General features: G+C 42.9%; 1 protein-coding gene across 1 annotated transcript; it reads left to right on the top strand.

Annotated features, from left to right (window-relative positions):
• The first annotated feature begins 1556 nt into the window (after window positions 1–1556).
• On the top strand, window positions 1557–12807 carry GHITM (growth hormone inducible transmembrane protein). Its single transcript, XM_076338345.1, has 9 exons — window positions 1557–1643; window positions 2685–2845; window positions 4481–4580; window positions 5868–5979; window positions 7317–7458; window positions 8549–8657; window positions 9772–9960; window positions 10534–10705; window positions 11553–12807. The coding sequence occupies exons 2-9, from the start codon at window positions 2717–2719 to the stop codon at window positions 11638–11640; spliced, it is 1041 nt and encodes a 346-aa protein (XP_076194460.1). The 5' UTR covers window positions 1557–1643; window positions 2685–2716; the 3' UTR covers window positions 11641–12807.
• Window positions 12808–21665: the final 8858 nt, after the last annotated feature.

Here is a 21665-nt window from a genome sequence, read left to right as displayed (position 1 = left end):
TGCCAAAAGAATTCTTCTCCCGGTAATATTAAGGCTCTGGAATGAGCCACATCACAAGCCTTTGGCTCAGCCTGGGCTTAGGGTTGGGGCTGGTGGAAAGGAAAAGGTGGACCTCCAGTTGAAGTTGAGCTGCCAAAGGAAACGAAGGGCTGCAAAAAGAATATCCCCCCGAGGAACTGATAGTCCAGGACAGCGCTGCTGTGTCTTTCCTAGGGCTCAGTTTAGAGTTAGGGTTAAGCTTGGGAAAAAAGCTCGGAGCTCCAGTTGGAGTGAAGCTGGAAAGAAGCTGCCGATAGAGAATTAGTTTAGCCAAAAGGGGAACGCTTAGCCCCTGGAAGGGCTGGAGCGCCCTTGCAAGGCTCTGCCCAGGGGAAGGCTAGGATTAGGGCTGGAAGCATCCATTTCTGTAATTTATGTACGCAATACCGTTATTTTGTGCTTATCTGGCATGCGGGTACCTGCCTTAAAGCGGGTAATACATCCACATGGAAGAGCGGTGTAACTCCAAGGAGAAGTTAACAAAGGGGGAGATTTACCTCCCAGTTCAGACTAGACAGCTCTGCCACAAAGGGAAGGGAAAGCTCTCGACCTTTCCGACACCCTGAGAAAGGGCAAGACTTAAATTCACACGCAACGGTGACAAAAAGGCCACGAGCAGGGCCAAGGGACGGAGGAGACGCAGGCGGCAGGCACCGGCAGCGGCCCGGCACGCCTTCGGCCGCTGCCGCTGGGCCGCCGCGGTCCAGCCGCTCGCCGCTGCGGCCACCGCAGCCCCCCCACCCACCCCCGGGTGCACGCGCTGCCAGACCTCTCCTCCCTGCCTCAGCGAACGGGCATAAAGGGAGGGGGAGAAGCGCCGAGAAGAAGAGGGACCGTTACGCTCCTTGGAGGCAACGTTAAGGCTGGGGGCCTCGCCCGGGCCCTCTCGCACAGCTCGTGCCACCTGCTGGCAAGCAGCAGCAGCAGCTGCCGCGCAGGGCCCCGGGGGGCAGGCGAGGCAGCCCTCCCCGGCCCTCGGGGCCGACCCAGAGGCGGGCACCTCTCTCTCTCTCCGTGCCTGCACCGAGGGGGACCGCGGTTAAAATCCCCGGGGGAGCTGAGACTTCCGAGGCCGCCATCTGCGGAGGCCAGGCCGGCCGGCCGCCTGCAGCTCGCCCCGCGGGGGACGGCCTGGCCTCTCCCCCCCCCCCCCCCCGCGCGCGAAATGTCGCCGCGGCGGGTGAAATGGCTGGTGGTCAGCGCCGTTCGCCCTGCGGCGAGCGAGGGCGGCGGCTCTCCTCCGCCTGCCGGGGGGGGGGGGGGGAGCGGCAGCTGCACCGCGGGCAGCGCCTGGTGCGCGGTACGCGACATGCAGAGCTGCCTAAGGCAGAGCCCGGCCGGAGGGGGCTTCCAGAACCTTCCCTGCCCTTATTAAAGATGGCTTCCGCGCCCGTCCCGGAGCCTGCGGCGCGTCACTCCACCCGGCCCCCTCGAGCCAATGGCGCTTGCAGGCGCTGGAGTCACGTGGGGTGAGCGAGCCAGTCACCGGCAGCGCGCGGAGCCGCCGGACGTCACCTCTGCTCCTGAGGCGTCCTTCCGGTTTTGCGGGCGCAGCGGCGGAGCGGAGCGGAGCGGAGCGGGGCCGTTCCGGGCGGAGCGGGCAGGTGCGCGGCGACAGGCGTGGGGCGGCTGCGGGACGGGGCTGCGGGTGCCGCGGGTGCCACGCTGGGGCGCGGCGGCGGGCCCGGCGGGGGGGGCGGGAACAGGGCCCAGGCCCGGCCCGGAAGCGAGCGAGGGCCCGCGGCCCGGCCCAGGCCTTCGGCGAGCGCTGGCCGCCGCCCTGGCCCCGCGGGGGTCCTCGCCGCCCTGCCTAGGCTGGAAGGGGTCTCTGCGGGTGCTCGCTTCTCGTGCGTGTTTAAAGCTAGTGTCGAACGCCCTTAAGTTATATCGGGCCCCGTGCGTGTGAGCTACGAACCGTTGTTTGAAAAAACGTGTTGGTGGTTGGGGTGACTTGTGATGTCAGGGGTTGTATATAGTCATAATTAAAGTACGTGTAACTGCAAGGGCTTGGGGGGTTTTTTTATGTGTAAGGCGTGCACTGTTTGCGGCAGCACGCTAGCAGTTTTCATGCTACCCATGGAATACACAGGCTGGTGCCTGCTCGTGCCGTCGATTTGCCCATGAGCGGCGTCTCTCGGATCACAACTGCGCAAGACGACCTGAACTTGCTGTTCTGGGCTGTGACCTTGACGGAATGCCGCGTCTATAAAGCTAATCGATTCTTCAAAGGGTAGCTTAAAACCTCTCTAAAACTCTTTCCACCACGTACGTTATGCTCTTTACTCATTTGGGTTTATACTTAGCTGAAGCTTATGTAAATTTGGAGGGCAGAGTACTCACGCAGTGTTACGTCTCAAAATGAAAGTTAGTTGCCGAAGTAGCTCAAACATTTATATGTATGGAAAGTGGTACGTCCTCCTGTTTCCGGGTAAGTTGTGAGAGATAAGTCTTTGATGGAAATGGGAGGCAAATATAGATAGAACAGAGTTAACTGCATGAAGGTTCTGGCTCTTGCTACAGTGCTCTAGTGATAATACCGTTTCTATTACAGGCTGTGGCGTAGTCGAGAGTAAGTAGTAAATGTACCTTGTTGTCTGAAAACCACATAACAAAATAGTAAAGCATATTTTCTTGTGTACTTGCAGGAACACAGTGTTATCTAATTATCTAAGTGACCATGCTGGCTGCGAGGCTAGTATGCCTGAGGGCATTATCATGCCAGACTATCCGCCCCACCATTACTCAGGCTTCCCCAGCTTTGAGGAGCTCCAATATAAAGGCATACAGGCTGTGGCAGCCTAACCAGGTAAGGTAATTCTCTTTTCTAAAGGTTCTGACTACTGACACTTTAAAGTTGAGTGTTTTGCCAAAAGAATCGCTTTGCATGGAGTACCTGTTTTGAACGATCACGAGCCTTCTGCTTGTTTGAGGTACCTGCTCTAATGTACTGAAGGAAGAGTGTTACTCAGTCAAAAAAACGGGGGTTTAAGAGCAATTGAAATAATATCTTCTGTTCCAATGACTATTTCCCCATTGAAATTACTGGAAAAAAGAGCTTAAAGGAGGTAGGTAGTGATGGACAAGCCTTACTATGTAAGGTGGGAGGAGCAGAAATTCTTGTCTGACCTCCTCCTAGCTCCCTGTTTCCAAGTAAGAGTCTTAAATATAATATTAAAGTAAAAACTTTCTTTTCAAAGACTTGAGTCCCAATATGTGTTTAGAGCTGTAGCCCAGGTTAGAACAATTTCTGAACTACGGTAGGACTATCGTGCATCTTACCAGCAATTTTAAGAACTGGACTGTTGTTATCCTAAGACGCTGTCTGTTTATTCTTTATTGAGAGAAGACGTTTGATTTTTGCTTTCCGCCCAGGTAACTCACAACCGTTAGGAAGCATTGCTCTTTTGTCATCATCTTGGTGAAAGTGCCAATGGCAAATTCTTCACCTCCTTTGTGTTTTCCTCTTAAGCATAGAAAACTGTTTTAAGCATCCTAAGTTTGTAGGTGTGTTGGGGGGGTTTTTGTCAGCTGTTTTGTCTTGAGGGGGTTTTTTTGTGGTGGTTTTATTTCTGTGGCAAGTGCTACATAATTACAGCGTTGGGCTAGATTTGGTTAGATGCAAAACACAAAAAAACCTGAAGTGCTATGGTAAACTTCCTGAATTTTATTGCTCTGATGGCTGATGATAACAATGCTTGTAGATTTCAGGTTTTAGTGTTAAAACAAACTCACAGCTTTGAGTGAGCTCTTGGTTGCTCAGGTGTCTGTATAATAATTTAGAAATTCCTGGGAAAAATTATAAGGAAACTTCAAAAGTTGTTTCTGAACTTAAATATGAGCTTATTCTGTGTTGCTCTTGCAGCTTCCTAAGACTTTGAGCAGCATGCTATATTTATTTGGAGCTTGTCAGCCTTAAAAATCTTAAGTTTATGGCCTTCATTCAAGGTTTGTTCTCTAAATCAAGGCTGGAGTTGAAAACAAAGACTTCGTACTGCTTTCCCAAATTTATGTCTGCAAAGTATAAGTGTTTTGCAAGAATTTTTTTTTACGTAAAAGTGTTTCCATGAAGAGTGTTTTTACATAGAAAGCAAAATAATTTTTTTACAAAATTAACTGAAGAGTATGTTTTTAGACTAAAAAAAAAAAAAAGCCTCGTGGCCTTGTTTAGTACAGTGGGACTAGAGTAGAAGAAACGCAGACTGAAAACTTCAGCTTCTGAAATTCACTGCATTGGTTCTGTACTTCTAGAATGTGTGAACGTTATTCACAAAGCTTCCTACGCTTTAACGTTCAGTTGTTTTCCTTGAGCACAGTCTTTGGGAGGTAAGCACAGATGAATAAGAGACTATGTAGCAATTTTAAGTGTAGCAAGTGAATTGATAAGAAATGTCTTCTTTTTTATGTCATTGAACCTTTCTTATGTTATTTCTGAATCCAACAGTGTTATGCCACCAGAGTAAGAACGGGTGTAAGGCGTGGAAAAATTGGCCAGGAAATTAAAGAAGCAGCATTTGAGCCATCTGCAGAAACGGCACTTAAAGGTAGAGTAGCTCTGCTTTAAATACCGAGAATCTTTGAAGCTTAACTTGAAACGTCCTCACGTGAATCGGTTTCCTTCAAACCGTTAAAGAGACAAAGAATATTGTTTCATGTGTAAGTTTGCTTAGCGATCTCCCTCAAACGACTGGAGACAGTTTCTCTGTTTTTCTTTCCTTGTAAAGTTTAAAGCTGCAGATATGTCACAGTATAGAGAAATTCCTTCTTGTCTCTACTTTAAGCTGCTGTTGAGAACTATTAAGTAAAAAATGGTTGTCTCTTAATGGAGACGTGGTTGCAGATATTAAAAAAAAAATACACTAACACTTGCTTTGCTACGTCTCCTTTGTATACTTTTTAAATGAAGGATTTTTCTACAGCGTGCGTGCAGTTTGCAAAAAAAAAAGTTTCTGGTGCTACGGTTATGTAAGGCATGGGTTTACTGTGCTTGCTAGTACATCTAGTGTGGATCGTAATTTCAGTGGATTACAAAGGGATTTTTTTAGATAGCAGTGTTCAGCAGAACAGACTTGTAAATGTCCTGTAGTAGGACTGAATTGACAAATGGAATATATGTAGATTGGCTAGATAGTGTCTTGGCTATAACACATTAGGAAAAAGCGTAGTCTTAGGGAGTTATACAACTGAAAGTATTTGGTCTCAACTGCTCTTACTTCAGTTATAACAACATTTTATGATTGATATTTGTATTTGTAGCAGTAATCTGATATGTGGCACACAGGCAGTATGTCTGAAAATCAGACAGTAAAAACCAATAGTAAGTCATGTGTTGTTGCCCATGAGCTTTAGAAATCCCTTTTTAAACTGATCTGGATCTAATTGCCACCAAAGAGCTCTTGAAGGAGCAAGGATTAAGGGCAGATGAATGAGAGGAAAGGACACAGTCTCTAGTTTTTTCTCCTGTTTCATAGCGAGCTGGGTAGTGAAATGGTATACTAAACCAGCTGACAGGTGAACTCTTCTGTTGGAGAACCTCTTAACTGGTTTTGTGTTGGAATTCCTGTCACTGTAATAAAGGTCAGTAAACCTGGCATGTTACTAGCTGGTCTCTTATTTTTTTAGTCTGGTTTATGTGTTAGTAGGCTGAATCTAGAGTTTTTCACATGTAGCTCATTGAGAACTGGTAATGCAATGACTTAAAGTTAAGTGGAGCTTTAAGAAAGAATCCTAACATGGATCAGCTATTACAGATACAACAAAACTCATGTGAGGATGTTATTAACTAGCCAAGAAAAAGCATTCATGAGAGTGTGGATTTTTTTTTTATACAGTTGACCGTCTGGGGAGATTTATTGTTGCTGGAGGGGCTGCTGTTGGCCTGGGGGCCCTCTGTTACTATGGAATGGGCATGTCCAGTGAGATCGGAGCTATTGAAAGAGCTGTGTAAGTAAGATGGTTTACTGTTTTAAGTAAAGGGTACATTAAGTGAATCTTCCTCCTCTTTATATGCATCTGTTCTTCAGCTGGTATTACCCAGTGTACACACAGCTTACATTTATTTTTTTTTTAAGCTCGAACAGAAAGCCCTTGCCTCGGTCTGTGCAGGATTTTAAAGCATATAACTAAAAGCAAAATTTAAATTCCCCAAGCTTAAATGGATATTGACTTAAGTGAGTTCCTTTGTTTTGCTAAATTTGGAATTTATTTATGAAGAGTATATAAATATGTCTTATGAGGTGTGCCACAGATAACTTATGAAGGGTGGTCTTCTGTAAAACATATTGTTAAGACCACTTTGCATGGTGTTCCTGAGAGGCTGTTCATTAAACTTCAGTACAGCATGTTGGAGAGTCTCCTTTGAACATGCTACTTATCATGGCATAAGCCCTGCTCTAATAAATGTGTTTTGCTTAAAACTTTGGTGTATTGCTTTTTGGCCAGCAAAAACCTGACTGTGATGGCAAAACCAAATAGTTAGACTTAAAAAGAGGTTAGTGATAAGCATGGGCTTGGGAGAAATGAGTTCTGGAGATACTTTGCTTCACTTACTCTACGTTTATATTTGGAAATGACCTTCTGCATTCATACTGAGTGCTTGCTAGTTGTATCTATGAGAAGCTTTTCATCGGTACAGCTATCTGTAATTTTGTTCTCCACAAGCCTTGAAGTAATGGGTCAAAAGAGTAAAATGGGAGAAAATGTGTGCACTGTGTTTAAATTTGGTGTTAGCAGGGAAAGTTTCTTGTCTGTAGTATGACCAAATCATACTGCAGAAACTCATTCACGTCTAGGTCCGTTGCTATTGTGAGAGCTCTCAAAATGACATTTGTGTCTTGTGATGTCAGATAATCGTGTGCACTGTGACTCAGCAATTTGTGAGCTGCTCAGCAGGCTACTCGGTGCCCAGTACACATTCTGCAGACATTTTTCCTTAAACCAGTTTGTTATATATACACCGTTCTCTATTTTTCCGTAGTTAGAAAGCATTCATTATTCTGTTTCCCATGTATGCTTCCTCCTTAGAATTTAACTATAATTAGGATTATTTGTAATTTGCGGTGTTCCTAGAGAGTAATGTTACATTAGACCAGCAAGGTTTGAAAGTTCAGCCCCCTGTTATAAGGGAAACTCGTGGCAGAGGTTGCTAGACCACACCGTTATTATGAAACCTCCCTTATATCCATAGCTATGAATGTATTTAACAGCTTGATTGTGTTTTTAGTTGGTCTTCATTCTGATACTGGTAATTGCACAGCTATGTATGACTGCTTATTTTTCAGTATTTGGCCACAGTATGTGAAAGACAGAATTCACTCTACTTACATGTACTTTGCGGGAAGCATTGGCTTGACGGCACTGTCTGCTGTAGCAGTAAGCAGATCTCCGGCACTCATGAGCCTTATGACAAGAGGCTCCTGGCTGGTAAGCTTATATTACAAAAATAAAAACGTTTACTGAGAAAAGACCCCAAATGTGATGGTTGATACAAAAAATGTGAAGTGTAAACTACTCGGTGAAAAGCAAGGCAAAACTTCACTTACGCTGGTGTCCTTATCCATAAAGACTACTTAAGTATCCTAATGATACTTTGTCATTTAAGATTTGGTGATTCTAATTACATGCTGACATGCACCTTCTATCCTTCTTTGATAGTTTGTCAAAGACAAACTACACGAGCAAAAAAATGCTATGCTATCCTTACCAGCTACACGCAAGTAAGAACCTGTTATAAATAGCCATCTGAGGCTAATGACACTATTTTTATCACTTTCTAAAAATGGAAACTGAGGTCCCTATGCATTCTTACTCCTCCCTGTGCTCTTCTGTACGGCTCCTTGAAAGCTGTCTCCTGTTTGCCAAGGCTGAAATGATACTGGTAGGCAAATCATCCAGGCAAACTGCTAACAAAATGTGTCTGCTTAGTACATATTCAGCGTGTTAAGTGGAGTGGAACGATAACAGTTAAATGCCGACACCTACATAATTTTACGGAGATTAATTTAATAATGCATCCTTGGTGACAAACCAAAGTTGCGCATTTCTGACCAGTTTGCTAGCTGCTGGATGATTCTGCTCAGAATCATCAGGAAGAGGAGGCAATGAGGTTTGAAAATCGTTGGTAGCAAAAGCATGTGAACCGAGTATTGGCTTTGGGTGGAGAAATGTACAAGAAAAAAGTAAGGCTAACATTTCAGGTACCTTAATGAGGATTAGAGTAAGGGCGCAGAACCGTATGTTTTCCTTCTCTTACCTTACACAACTAAGAGATTGTTGCTATCTTACTGCTAAACTTGGGATTCCTAGAAGACTGAGTAAAAGTAAAATGGAATTGCCACAAGCTAGGATCTGCGAAGATTTGACTGTAACCTTACAGGAGTAAAATTGACAAACGTTCCAGTTATGAATTAGGTTGCTCTTTTCAGAATTACACTATTGACTTTTAGACTAGGAGGTTAGAACAGAGACCGTATGTCCTAATGCTAACTTGAGCTCTGTAATGGTGTTTTTACAGGCAATAGGTGCAACTTTTGCAGCTATGATTGGTGCTGGAATGTTGGTCAGGTCCATATCCTATGAAAATAATCCAGCAGCTAAACATTTGGCTTGGATGATGCATTCAGGTATGTGATTTTAGTGTTCGTTGTAGAGGTGTCTGTGCTTCAGTGTGACCAGATTCTTACTTTAACAAAACTTTGACTTTAAGGTAAATTTTTATATACTGTTGTAGGAGAGTTAAGATTTTTCAGAGACCAATAAAACTTCCTGAATGTCAGGAAGATTTCTTAAGCGTCCTTAACACAACTCTTAATATTTTTTTTTCATAATTTTCTAAAAGTCATGCTCAAGTTAAATTTGAGATATGTATATGCCACATTGGATAGAACTAATTGGTTTCATAGCTGCTTTGGTTTTGTGACTGCTTTCTGGCACTATAGCTTCTGTAAGCACTATTGCCTACACTTGCCGTTCTTCAGCTGTACAGGATAGGAAAGTGTTTCAAAACTTGACTAGAAAAATGAGATTTTTGGTGTTAAACAGCTTCTTAGATACGTGTTCCCATCAGGTACGTAAGCTGTGAGTGCAGATCGGTTTCTCACTAATGGTACCTGCTTCAAATAACCATGGCTATCATTTTTCAAAACTGTTTTGCCAGAAATAATTTATGGTTCAGGAAAGACACGTGGGTGTTAGGCACTGGAATCATATTTGCCTCTCAAGAGCTAACATTTCTACCAAGAAGAAATTGTGTTTATTGTAGTGATTGTTACTAAGTTAAACAACCTAATGTGATACTAATGGACTAGATAGAGGTTTCATACAAGACTTTAGCAAAAAGTCTGACACTTACTTGTCTAATTATTGTAGCAGAAATCTGCCCTGCTTTTCAGTGTTGAGTGTTCCTATGGCTATTATGTAGTCGATTAGTCTATGCTGAGTATCTCTTACCAGCTCTGTTTTGAACAGATCGATATGTTGACTTTTGTTAGTCTTTCTTCCAAAGACCAGCTCCTTGAAGTACTCTACAGAGCTGGATAAAAGTAGGTCATGGAATTTAAGGTTGCCAGTTTATTGTGCACCTATCTAGATAGGTGCACGATCAAGTGCATTGGTATTTTATCATTTAGGTAGATTAGATTGAGCCATGTTATCTGACCGGAAAAAAAAAGAAAATGGTTTTGGCAGGTGGTGTTTTTACCAAATCTCATGGGTGTCGTTTTGTTTTCCTTTGGCTAGGTGTCATGGGTGCAGTGGTGGCTCCTCTAGCCTTCTTGGGAGGTCCTTTGCTGATCAGAGCTGCCTGGTATACCGCTGGAATCGTCGGAGGGCTCTCCACTGTGGCCATGTGTGCTCCGAGTGAAAAATTTCTGAACATGGGAGGACCACTTGGAATAGGCTTAGGCTTTGTTCTTGCCTCTTCAATTGGTAAAATACTGTTTTAATACTGTCAGATAAAGTAGGTTATAAACTTAAGCTGCTAAGATGCAGCTCATGTTTAATTGTAGACTGGTCTGTCCAGTTAAGATTTGCCTTACAACTCTAGCACAGCAGAAAATACTCTGTTAAATTTGTTCTTGAAAACAAAGATGAAGTTACAGTTCTGACAGGTGTTAATCTGACAAACGGCCGATAGTTGTGGCTTGTATTTTTAGTTGCTGCCAGTGACTAGGGAAGATAGTAAACGTGATCATAGTTCTTGATCCAATTGCTCTTCTCCCTTACGTGTTTCTAGGCATTGTTATTGTCCTAGGGACAGACGCACTTACACGTGAAGGAAAGTACACGTGATTCCCTAGGGTGTTCAAAATTACTGGATCAGGTTGTTTATGTGGCATCTTCAGCTTGCGTATTAAAGCTCTTGGTATCAAATACGCGCCGCAAATTGAGAATTGAATACTCATTGAAAAACATGTGCTACGGTAACTGAAATTTGACCCGCCTCGGAGTAGCAGATACGTATAGTAGCTTTCTTTAACGCTATTGTACATTCCTCTCCAGGATCCATGTTCTTGCCTCCTACTTCTGCTTTTGGTGCTGGCTTGTATTCGGTAGCTGTTTATGGTGGATTGGTACTCTTTGGCATGTTCCTGCTCTACGATACGCAGCATGTTATCAAGCGTGCAGAAACTATTCCGTATTACGGAGTACCAAAGTATGATCCAATCAATGCGTAAGTATTCTGTGTTAACACAGCTGATCTCATTGTCTGTGTAAGAATTTGCTTCAAGCTGTATCGTAGTATGCTTTAAAAACAGCCAGACCTTTTGTTTACTGTTCAAAAGCGTATTGCTGTTAAATGTGAAGAATCACAGGGTTTAAAAATACAATGCGAAAATAGCTAGTGGAGTTAAAACTGAAACCATCTGCCTGAAATGAGAGAAAGGGGGTTGAATGTGTGGTGTCACGCTTCCAGCAGTACTTTCTAAAAAGTATTCTTGTTTTCTAAAGCATTGCTGGGAGAATTTATAGCTGCTTTCTGAAAATACCTGTCAATATCAGCTGAGACAAAAAAGTTAACTCTTTTGTAGTAACTTAATATTCACTAGTCTTTGTCGCTAAATAAAAAAGCTTGAACAGTGTGATAGATAGGGAAAGAAAGATTAATTGACTCTCAGTAAAGACCAAGTCTGACTAACAAGTAACTTGCTTGTAAATGTTGTCTCTCTGGTCTTAGGTGAGTTGTTTACCTCCTTGATTCTGGTTTCTTATACTTAGAATAATACTGACCTTCTTCAAAATTCTTGGAGATAAACAGATAAAAGTACAGCATAAAAGCAGAGGGTACTGCATGAGAACAGTATATTGTCTGTTAAGACTGCTCCAAATAGTTCCTGCCGGCACAGATGGTAGAACAAAAATACAGGGGTTTTTTGACATATCAAGCTTTGAGGACAATCATAGTTGGGTTTTGTTACAGACGCTTCATGAAGGCTTTTAAAAATGAGGTATAATGGTGTGAAACACCAAATAATACTATTTCTGTTCAACAGTATTAACTTCGATCTCCTGTTTCCTAGGTGCATGGGTATCTACACAGATACACTGAACATCTTCATTCGGGTGGCCACCATGCTTGCGAGTGGTGGAGGTGGCCGGAGAAAGTAAACAGAGACGACTCTTCGCAGCTGTCTGACAGCCTACCTAGTGCACATACTAAATAAAAATTCGTGGTTACAAGCAGTTGTGCTGCAAGACAGAAGTTTAAAGCATTTCAGCATATTGTTTCAGTGCAATGTCGTTCAGACTTAATAGTTTTTCTTCAGACACTTTCCAGCTCTGTGTTTAAAATAGTGTGAACTGCTTCTAATTGTACATTATTTTGGGAAAGTAAATTATTTTTAATCTATGCGTAAAATAGTCTATCTGCTTTTTAATGGGTTTGACAGCAGTTGAACTCTTACTTTCTTTTTTTTTTACTGTTACTGCATAGTAAAGGAAGTAATTTCTAAACTGGTATCTCATATGCAGGTAGGGACACAAGCTACTTCATGAGATGCTGTTGAGATGCATCAGTTTTCAGTTAAGATTGCGTAAATTACACTTTAGTGACACGTTAAGAAGAACTGAACAAATTGGATATGGCGCTAAATGCAGTAACAACTTCTGCCTGGGCAGAAATTTCAGAAAGGTTTAAGCCGTTGCCAGAAATGCATTGGATTTGACAGGTGAGGTGACCAAAAAGTATGAAGGAGACAGGATGAGGAAACTATGCGGCGTTTGTCCTATACGAACTTAACTCTCTTTTTGGAGTACACGTGAGAACTCCTTGCTTTAATGTTGACTGGGTATAATAGCTAGGTTCTTTTGATACTAGAGATTTATCGAACTGTTGAATAGCAATAGAGGTGTGTCTTTCTTCCAGTGACTAAATTTCAGTATTGCGGATGACGCCCCGTGCTTCAGAAGAGCTCCCAGTGCTCGTCTCTTACAAGCTTGTACAGTTGGCACAGGGAGAGGGATTTGAGGATGGCCTGCTGTGAACCCAAGTGTCAGACATTTACCGTACTGTTGTATGCTTTAGCCCATGTCTAACTCTTCTCCAAATTGGTACATTTAGCTTGGTCTAAAAGAAATGTTCCCTATCAGTGAAATTGATTTAACATTAAGAAAATTTATACTTGCCAAACTGTATTGCTCGATGTTGGGATAAAAGGTGAGTTCTTGGGCACAAGAAAGTTTTGAGCTAATGTCAACAACTCAGACTTTCAATTTCTGGTAAATATGCTATGTATATGTATTGACTTACGGAACAATAAAATTCTAGCCTCGCAAGTTGACTGCTCTCACTTTCCCTGTGTTAATAGAAATACTTTAGTACCCCTGCACTAATAACTTGGTGAAGAGTCCTATAAACGTTTTTTGGCTACGATTTCCTTTGTAAGAGAGTGCATATTCCTCTGTTTAAAAAAAAAAAAAAAAAAATCCGCAAAGATGATTTCCAGTTTCACTGGCTAATATCTTTTTGGGGATGTTTCCCAGGTGGAAGATGCTGATCTGCACTTGCTTCAAGTGGTTCTGCTAGCGTAACCTGTTGGCTACCGACTACGGCCAGTGCTGCTTTTATGTCTGTCATACACTGTAGTATTTTTAGTCTCTTCAATCATAGGGAAGAAAGTGGATTGTGAAGAACCTGGTTGCAACTCCTTTGTGCCCAAAGGTTATACGGCACAATCTGGTTCCTGGCACTATTGCAGCTGAAGGAAAATCTAGTACTTGGATGGAAGAAATCTCTGGATCATGTCAAGTGTAAGTAGCCTGTTTAGAGGGTTTCATCTTTCTAAGCAATTTCATATGCTTAATCAATTTCTACATACTGTTGCTGTAGCTGAACACAGCAGTGTGCTTGTCCTTAAATTCTGACATCTACAGGGAGCTGTCTTACAACAAAATTCTAATATTTGTGCCCATAATAAAAGAAAACTTGGGCAAAACTCCTTTTGTCTAGATGCTGAGGACAAAGTTTTAGAGGTTGACTGTGAACCAAGAGGGGGATCCTGGATTGTTTGAAACATAAGGTGTAGAACACAACAGCCTACTTAAGGGAGGTGCTTGCATGGAAAGTGAAACCAACAGGAAGGTCTAATGACCTTTTAAGAAAAAACAGGCCAAATAGTGCCTGAGGAAGCATGAGCACTCATTTGTGCTCAGTCTTCTGAAAAGATGTGGCTCGCCTCCTGTCGATAAGATTAGATCAGTAGGAAAATACTTTTTGTCCTGGTTTCGGCTGGGATAGAGTTAATTTCCTTCCTAGCAGCTGGCACAGTGCTGTGTTTTGGATTTAGGGTGAGAACAATGTTGATAACGCACCGATGTTTTAGTTGTTGCTAGGTAATGCTTACACTAGTCAAGGGCTTTTCAGCTTCTCATGCTCTACCGACTGAGCAGGCTGGAGGGGCACAAGAAGCTGGGAGGGGGCACAGCCAGGACAGCTGACCCCAACTGGCCAGAGGGACATTCCATACCATGGGACGTCAGGCTCAGTACATAAACTGGGGAAAGCTGGCCAGGGGGACCGCTGCTCGGGGACTGGCTGGACATCGGTCGGCGGGTGGTGAGCAATTGCATTGTGCATCACTTGCTTTGTGTAGTATTATTATTATTATAATATTATTATTATCATTTTATTTCAATAATTAAACTGTTTTTATCTCAACCCACGAGTTTTTCTCGCTTGTGCTCTTCCAATTCTCTCCCCCATCCCACCGGGGGGGGGGGGGGAGTGAGCGAGTGGCTGCGTGGGGCTCAGTTGCCGACTGAGGTTAAACCGCGACATCTTAGTGCTATCTAGTGTGGGTCTCCAAAAAGGGGAAAACAAGAGTTGTTCCTTTACACTTGAAGTCCTAAGTGAAGGATTTCTCTTAATTAAGACAGCTCTAATTTGGAGAGGGATGAAAATTGAAAATGTGGTAGTTTGATAGGCACAAGAACAAGTGCCCATTTTTTCAGGGGAGCATCTGAGAGCTTGTGCTGGCTTACTGTCGGGCTTCAAGTTGCCTGTTGGCATTCTAACAGTAAACTTTCTAGAACTAAAAAAACTGTTTAGATTTATCAGTAGAACTTATTAGACCGATGTTACTGTAAGCAATTTATTTTGGTTTTTTTTTTTCCTTAATTGAGAGGTCTAATTGTAAAACTTGAGAGATTCTTTTAAGTAGGTATTAGGGTCCGTTAAGTATGTCTTGCTCAGCAGCTTTGAGAGCAAATGCAGCTGAGGAAGAACTTTTTTTTTCCCTCCTCCTAAACACTGAATACTTCCAGAGGGAAATTAGATGCCTTATATCCTAAATTTCAGATCTGTAAAAGCTGATCAACACTGTGGTTAGACCCTCTAATTCTTAATGCCCTGTTTCATATGCTTCTGTAAACTAGGAAGGGAAAATGGTTGTTATTAGGAGGGTATAAACTCACAGAAATCCAAAACTAGCTGAGGAGTAAAGCTTAAAATTTTCTTTCTTGAATAAGGAATGTTACTTAATTTATTTTGCTCCTTAGGGAGCTCTTGTTCACGTTTTTGAGAGTTGGTTATAAGAGGTTGGTTATAAGGGGTTTTTTCCCCTCTTTTGGTTCATTGTTGGGTCAGGTTGAAGAGGGTTATACATAATTGTGTTGCCTTACTGACTTTTAGTAAAGACACTTATTACAGAATTTTGCTGGGTGTTTTTAAATAACTACTTTTAAGGGGAGTGAGAGAAATCAGTCACAAATGCAGGCAAGATCAAATATTTTAATGGTTTCCCCTTTCAAGTAAATAAACTCGTATTTAAGGAAAACACAGTTTTCAAGTGAGGTTTAAGAAGTTTAGTGAAAAGAAGCTTAAGCAGCTGCTTAACTGACAACAAATACAGGAGAAATACATATTTGTGTGTAAGCATAGCAGGAAAAAAAGGGAATGGCAAGTTTCATTAGCCAGGAACAGGACCGTATCAGAATCATGATAAAACAGGGTAGAACCCAGGAACACAGTTCAAGGGAGGAAATTTCAAAACTTGCCAGAGGTTAACGGGGGTTGTGGTTAGTTCTCTTGAAGTCTTCCAAGTCAATTTTGAATCTCATGCTGTAGTGCAGTTGTTACTGGGAGCAATGTTTTGGTAGAAATTATGCAGCAGGTTGGGCTGGATGGTCAAGTTACGGCCTTTTTTAGGCTTGAGATGTAAACGTCTGTTCAGCAATTACACAGTAGTGGTGCTTGAGAGTCTATTTCATCAGTTAACTGAAGCAAGTCTGTACACGTTATTCACTTGTAATTCACGGATGCAAATATAGTCCAAGGGAAGAAAGTGGGGGTGAGGTGGAAAAGGGTTTCTGTTCTTTGTTTTGTTTGTTTTACAGACAGTAAAATTGAGGATCTACGGTTCGGTGGCTGCAGTGGATTCAATCGCATTGGTAGCTCATACCAGTAAAGGTGGACAAAGATGTGTGCCACGTTTCCAGGCTGGTTATCAGGTAGTCCAAGGCAGCAAGAATTGCTTCAAGAGCGACACGGTTGATCTTTTGCCCGTGTGCCCTTTCACATTGGAGTGTGGGTGTGGGTAGCATCCAAGTGGGGCAGACGTGGGTGTTGGGTGGGAGTAGTACTTTCCTTGGCAGAGAGTGCGTAAGTACAACAGAGGCAAAGACCTCCACCAAAAAAAAAAGCCGGGTGAAAGTGTAGTATTTCCAGGAGACACGGATTACAAAGCTCAGAGCTCCCTCCTGCTCGGGTTCCACCTGTGGTTCAGGGAATTAGCTGAAGTTCATTGTAAATGCCACCTAAGAAACAGTGGGAGAAGTGGGAAGGCAGAAAATGTTCTTAAGCAAACTGGAAGTGGAAGACTAGAAGCAATGAACATCTTGAGAAGCAAGTCATCTTCAGACTTGCCCAGAAGAAGGAAAGGTCTTTAACAAATAAGGTCAAAGAATATACAAAATTGTAAGACAGAAGTGTGTCAGGGGGGCGGTTGGAGACAGGAGATGGAATGAAAACACAGATTGCTGTATGTCCTGCTGACCTGCGACTTTAGCGTCTGTCAGCCGGAAGTTTGAGGCATTTGTACAATAGTCGTCTTTAAGGCATTAATTTTATGAAAGGAGCAGCAAACGTATTAGGTCTTTGCAGCTGAAGAAAGGCTGTTGCTGTTTGCCACGGTGACTTGGGGGCTGGGAAGGAAATTGAGCACAGAGGTAAGTATTTCTGAATCATCCAGGGGAATAAGGGATGCATCCTTAGATTTGCATTACTAATACTTTATGTTCTAAAGCTACAAAGGATGTCTCTCAAAATCTTGAAAAAAATAGTTTGAGTTCTTATCGTTAAATTAAGGCACGCTCCAGAGCATCTTTTTGTACTTGCCAAAAAGAAACTAGATAAGCTCTTAAAATTGCAGTCTACATAGAGTCATCATTTCTGGAGGTGGTATGCTAATATATTGTAAGATTCATTAATGTTTTGTTAAAAGCTCATGCCATTCTAAGAAGAATCTGCATTTTGTATATGAGAATTTCTTCTAACCAGGTTGAAGCAGCTGGTTGTGGCATAAGGAGAATAAAACAGTTGGAGCAAATGGTCTTGTTGAATTTAGAGATGAATGGAACTAACTTTTGAGCTGTGAGAAGGCAGGGAGCATTAAGGACTTTCAGGATACAAAGTTAAGTTAATTTAACCTAGAAGCTGCAGGCTGTAGTTGTGTTCACTGTATTGGAGGCAGCAGTGACAGCGTCTGGGATATAGTAACTAGCAAAGACCAGAATGAAGAGCAAGACTGAGATTATCATTTCTCCTAGCAGTTTATGGCGAGTTGATAATCACTCAGGAGACTGTCCTGGAGCAGGCTTTAAAACGTCTTTCACAGAGCTTTTTCAGCGAGTGTCCTGCCGCTCCTCGGTTTGTGCCCTGCAAGTAAAGCCATCTCTGCAGAGCTGGCAGCAGAGGTGCCGCTCTCGTGGGTGGTGTTTGTGGTCTCCGCGCTCCGTGTTTTCACCCTTCTGGATAGCCTTGCTCCATTAAGGTGGGGCTTGTAGCTGTATTTGTTTTGCTTGTGTTTAACTTTCCGCCTGCGGGCAACGTGGTGAAGATGGAATAACAGATGTGTCCCCTTCCCCCCTGGTTTCTTACGTGATTTCTGTTCTCTCTCTCTCCAGTCTTCCAAGGCCTTAGATGTGATGAGGGCCAGTTTATCTGGTAGGCTTCTAAACAGAGAGCGTACCGAAACGAGGCAAGGCTTCAGTCCAAAAACATTTACATTGGATGCAGCGCTAAGCGTACTACGCGCGAGGGAAACGTTTTCTTCTGGCGGTAGTCCGGTCCTCTAGCTCAAGCAAGGTGTGATTTAGGAAACTGTTTTTGACGGCTAATCTGCCAGAGCTGACAGCGCGGTGACGGGGTGATGAGAGGAGCTCTGTAACCGCCTCGTTATGGAGGCAGATCTGTTGCCGCTGCGTGTCCCTTCTTCCCCCAGAGTGGGGAAAAACTCGGGCGCCTAAACAGGGCGGGTCATCCCTCTTGCCATTTAGCATCGCTCTAGAAGAGTCGTCCTTCTTTCATTCCCAGCTGCTGCTTGAGAAAGAGGTTTTTCTTTGCTTTTTCAGGAAGATGATAGAAGACTACAAGGCACATCAGGTCTTTCGTACCAAATAACTAGTCCGGTTGCCCAATGCTTAGTTCCAGAAAACTTAGTATGAGGAAATGAAGTGGTGCAATAACTAATGTCTGGGCAGGCATCTCGCTTTTCCTTATCCTGAGTAGATAAGGCGTGTAAGTCAGCTGGCAAGCCTCCAAAGCAGAAAATACTGTGCAGCTGTCAGCCTCTAGGGCTTCTGGAGAGATTTTGTGATTGATCAGCATATTGAGCCCTTTCTTAAAAACATAGATAAACCCTGCCCGTACTGATCTGACAGGAGGTGGTTTCAGGGATAGCAGAGGGAGTTTGTCCTTCTGAGGGGGTATAAATGCTGTTAAGCGGCTGCTGTGGCCTCTTCCTGCTCCTTCTGTACGTTGCGGATATGCTGATCGTTTAATGCAACCAAAATAAGTCGGTCATATGAAGTCCAGAACTTGAACTAAGGCGTTCAGAGGCTAAGGCTGTCTGCATTTTTATAATAGAATGAGTTTCAACTTCTCTTCTTCCTGCCAGCTCCTACAGAGAGACATTTGTCTGAGGAGAACGTTCCGTCGTTTGATTCAGCGTCAGCTACTTGTGTCAGCTTGCATGAGCTGAAATCCCATGATCCAGTTCACTGGGCACCATTTCAATGCAACGAACACAGTCTGTCACCTCACCTGTATTCATGTGACTCGGAAGGAGTGGAAGAAAAAACACATACTTCATCAACAATGGTTTTACTTTTAGGTAGAAATTTGATGGGATAGGAGAATTCTGCTGAAGCTTTTATTGAGAACCCAAGTTTTGTCTGAATCCATCTCCGTAAGAGACACAAATGACAGGAGAGTGATCTTTTTGCATTTCAGCTCAGCTTGTATTTCTTCTCGTTCCGTTGGGGCTCAAATATAGTTTGCAAACATATCTGGAACTTTGTTTCCTTAGGTTGTCCTGGGCGGGGGGAGGAATCTGGTAAGTTACTCTTGCGCTTACAAGTTCTTCAGAAATCCTGAAGGGATGTATTGCTTTAGGAAATGCAGTTGTTCTTGCTTGGTTTTGCAGTTTGGGTTTGTTTTTGTTTTTTTTTTTTACTTGTGGCATCATTTTTCTTAGAAAAGATGGTGATGGATGAGGATGTATTGTACTGCTTAGGAGGAAAAAGTGATCTTCATCTCTGGACAGACCATCACTGCAGTCAGGAATAAGGTGAATTGATAGTGATGGTAGATGCGTACCATCCTGTGTCTAGTCTAGGTGGGATGGTGCAGTGATTTTAGGCTTGCGCTCAGTAAATGAAGACCTATAACTCAAAAGCCATTACCTCGACGCAGGTAAATTATCGTGCCTCTGCTATCTCTTACCATTGCAGTGGTGCTGAGTTAGTGTCTAGGAAGAAGTCCGGTACTTCCGTAGATACCTAGACCACCGTACAATTTCTAAAAGTGTCTAACTAGTATTTTTCATGGAAGTTACATTCAATCTTGGATTTTCCAGTTAAATATTTAATTCTAATTTTTTTCCCCTGACAGTGGTCTGAAGTGCTTTTTTTTTTTTTCTTCCCCCCCTCCCCCTTTCCCTCCCCAGCCCCAGGCAAATTCCTTCTTGGCCAACTCAATTTCCAAGAAGATGATGATGTCATGCTATTTCTCTAAATGCAACTGTGGTAATTAAACAGATTTCCAGTCATTCTTTTTGGTGTTAGGACCACTAGCAAGAAGTGGGAATACAGAATATATTACAAGATTGCTCATGCATACAAAACCCCCCCCAAACACTATCTTTCAGTTAAAGCTTAGCTCCTGTGTACAAGTTAGTAAAAAGAAATGCCTTACAGTAGCGCTAAAGATTCGTTCAGAAGCTTATGGACGATGTCTGCAAGAGCAGACCAAACAGCGTCAAAACTGAGTGAAGGAATTAACAAAGATAGCATGGCTTTCTGAACCTATTCCCGTTCATTACTGGGAAAGAAGAGGTTGTTAGATCTAAAAGTCATCACTGAGACACGTTGGGTGGGTGTGAATGAGACATTTGTGTTCCTGGAGTGTGTCAGTTCTGTGTTATACGTGGGCTCTCAGGGGCTGTTCTTGCTTGGTAAAATGGGAGTGGGTGAATGCTGGGTTAGTGACCGATCTTAGAGCCTTGTGCCAGCAGGTTACCTGCCTTTGTAGCAGCTGGCCTTCCAGTGCCGGATTACAGGTCTGAACAGCCATCCTCACTGAGGCTTGCCACAGATTGATGTACTCCGTTCCCTGTGTTGTAAGAGGCCGTCTCCGCTTTATTACGATGACTAAAGGTCACTGAGATGGTTGAATGTCGAAATAAAAATCCAGTTCTTACTTAAATACTGCGTGGAAGGCTTATTTAAATGCATTTTTCTTTTTTTCAAAATGAGTCCATTTCAAAATTTGAAGTGAACTTAGGGCAACCATTTCTAAATTCTGAGTTTGCTATAAACCGAAGGTCATTTATCAAAGAAAAAATAAGCTGCCTTACCAAATTCTTTTCAAATATTGAAGAGTTAGAAAAATCGTCCTGCTCTTTAACGTCAGCAGAAATAGGGAGGAATCATCTTTGTCTTTTGGAGAACAATTCAAGTTGTATAAAGGCACCAGGCATGCCAAGTGTTATTGTTTTATAGGTGTACTATTATATAGGCTTCATGAAGGCCAGCGCATGTTGCCTCACAGCTTCCAGCAGTGTTAGAGGTGGGGCAAGCTGGATGAAAATTGCGAAGCTAATTACACTGAATATTTTCATAAGGTGAGATCTAAATTTCGTCTTGTATTCTGCTGTGCAAACTGAAATTATGTACACGAGTCAGGTCTGGCCTTCTTGCTTATACCAGCTGACTGTGAAGAGCACTTTCTTAGGAAAATAACCGATTTATATTGTTAAAAAAGTTGAAGTAAATTATTAAAAATTGTGCAGCTGCTTATTTAGATCATGACTTAAAGTAGAATTACTTGAAACACCATGGAAAACCTTAGAAACATTAGCTGTGGTCAATAGGATCACATTTTAATTTAATTGCAGGATAAACATGCGTTGGTTTTCAATGTTCTTTGGCACACATAATAAGGAACGCCTGTAAAAGGTGGGGAATTTTTAGCCATATTCTGTTTACATATCATTGAGTCGTGCCTGGACCTGCAAAAAATCCCACAGAGTTTTATGGTCATAATTAGGTGTGCCAGTTGTCCTTTCTATAGGCATATAAGTAACAACACAAAAGCACTGGCTGTAGTGCTGAAAAGGAAGGAAATGGAAAATCAGTAGGCGTGAGAAGCAGGTTGAAGGTGCTTGCAAGAACAGCAGTTGCAGGACTAGGGAGAGCGTGTTTGGTAGCCACCTGAACGCGTGCCCTTTGGGAAAGAAGGCAGCATAGTCAAGGGCGTAAGGCAGAGGAAGAGCTCTGACGAAGACGGGGTCAGGAGCCCCCCTGCTGCCACTATTCTGTGACTTACGAAGGAGCCGCAGGGATAAATAGTGGAAGGAAGAAAAATCAGCCCTTGTGGTAAAGGCAGGCATTTATCCTAGCCGAGGTAATGGATAACC

The sequence above is a fragment of the Aptenodytes patagonicus genome, chromosome 5 (assembly GCF_965638725.1).
Source record: "Aptenodytes patagonicus chromosome 5, bAptPat1.pri.cur, whole genome shotgun sequence".
Taxonomy (NCBI): domain Eukaryota; kingdom Metazoa; phylum Chordata; class Aves; order Sphenisciformes; family Spheniscidae; genus Aptenodytes; species Aptenodytes patagonicus.
The sequence above is the reverse complement of the archived record's forward strand: the minus strand, read 5'-3'. Positions and strand labels throughout refer to the sequence as shown.

Coding starts and splice junctions, on each gene's coding strand:
- GHITM (XM_076338345.1), top strand. CDS start 2,717: ATGCTGGCTGCGAGGCTAGTATGCCTGAGGGCATTATCATGCCAGACT. Junction 2,846..4,480: donor GGCTGTGGCAGCCTAACCAG/GTAAGGTAATTC, acceptor TGAATCCAACAG/TGTTATGCCACCAGAGTAAG. Junction 7,459..8,548: donor TGACAAGAGGCTCCTGGCTG/GTAAGCTTATAT, acceptor GTGTTTTTACAG/GCAATAGGTGCAACTTTTGC.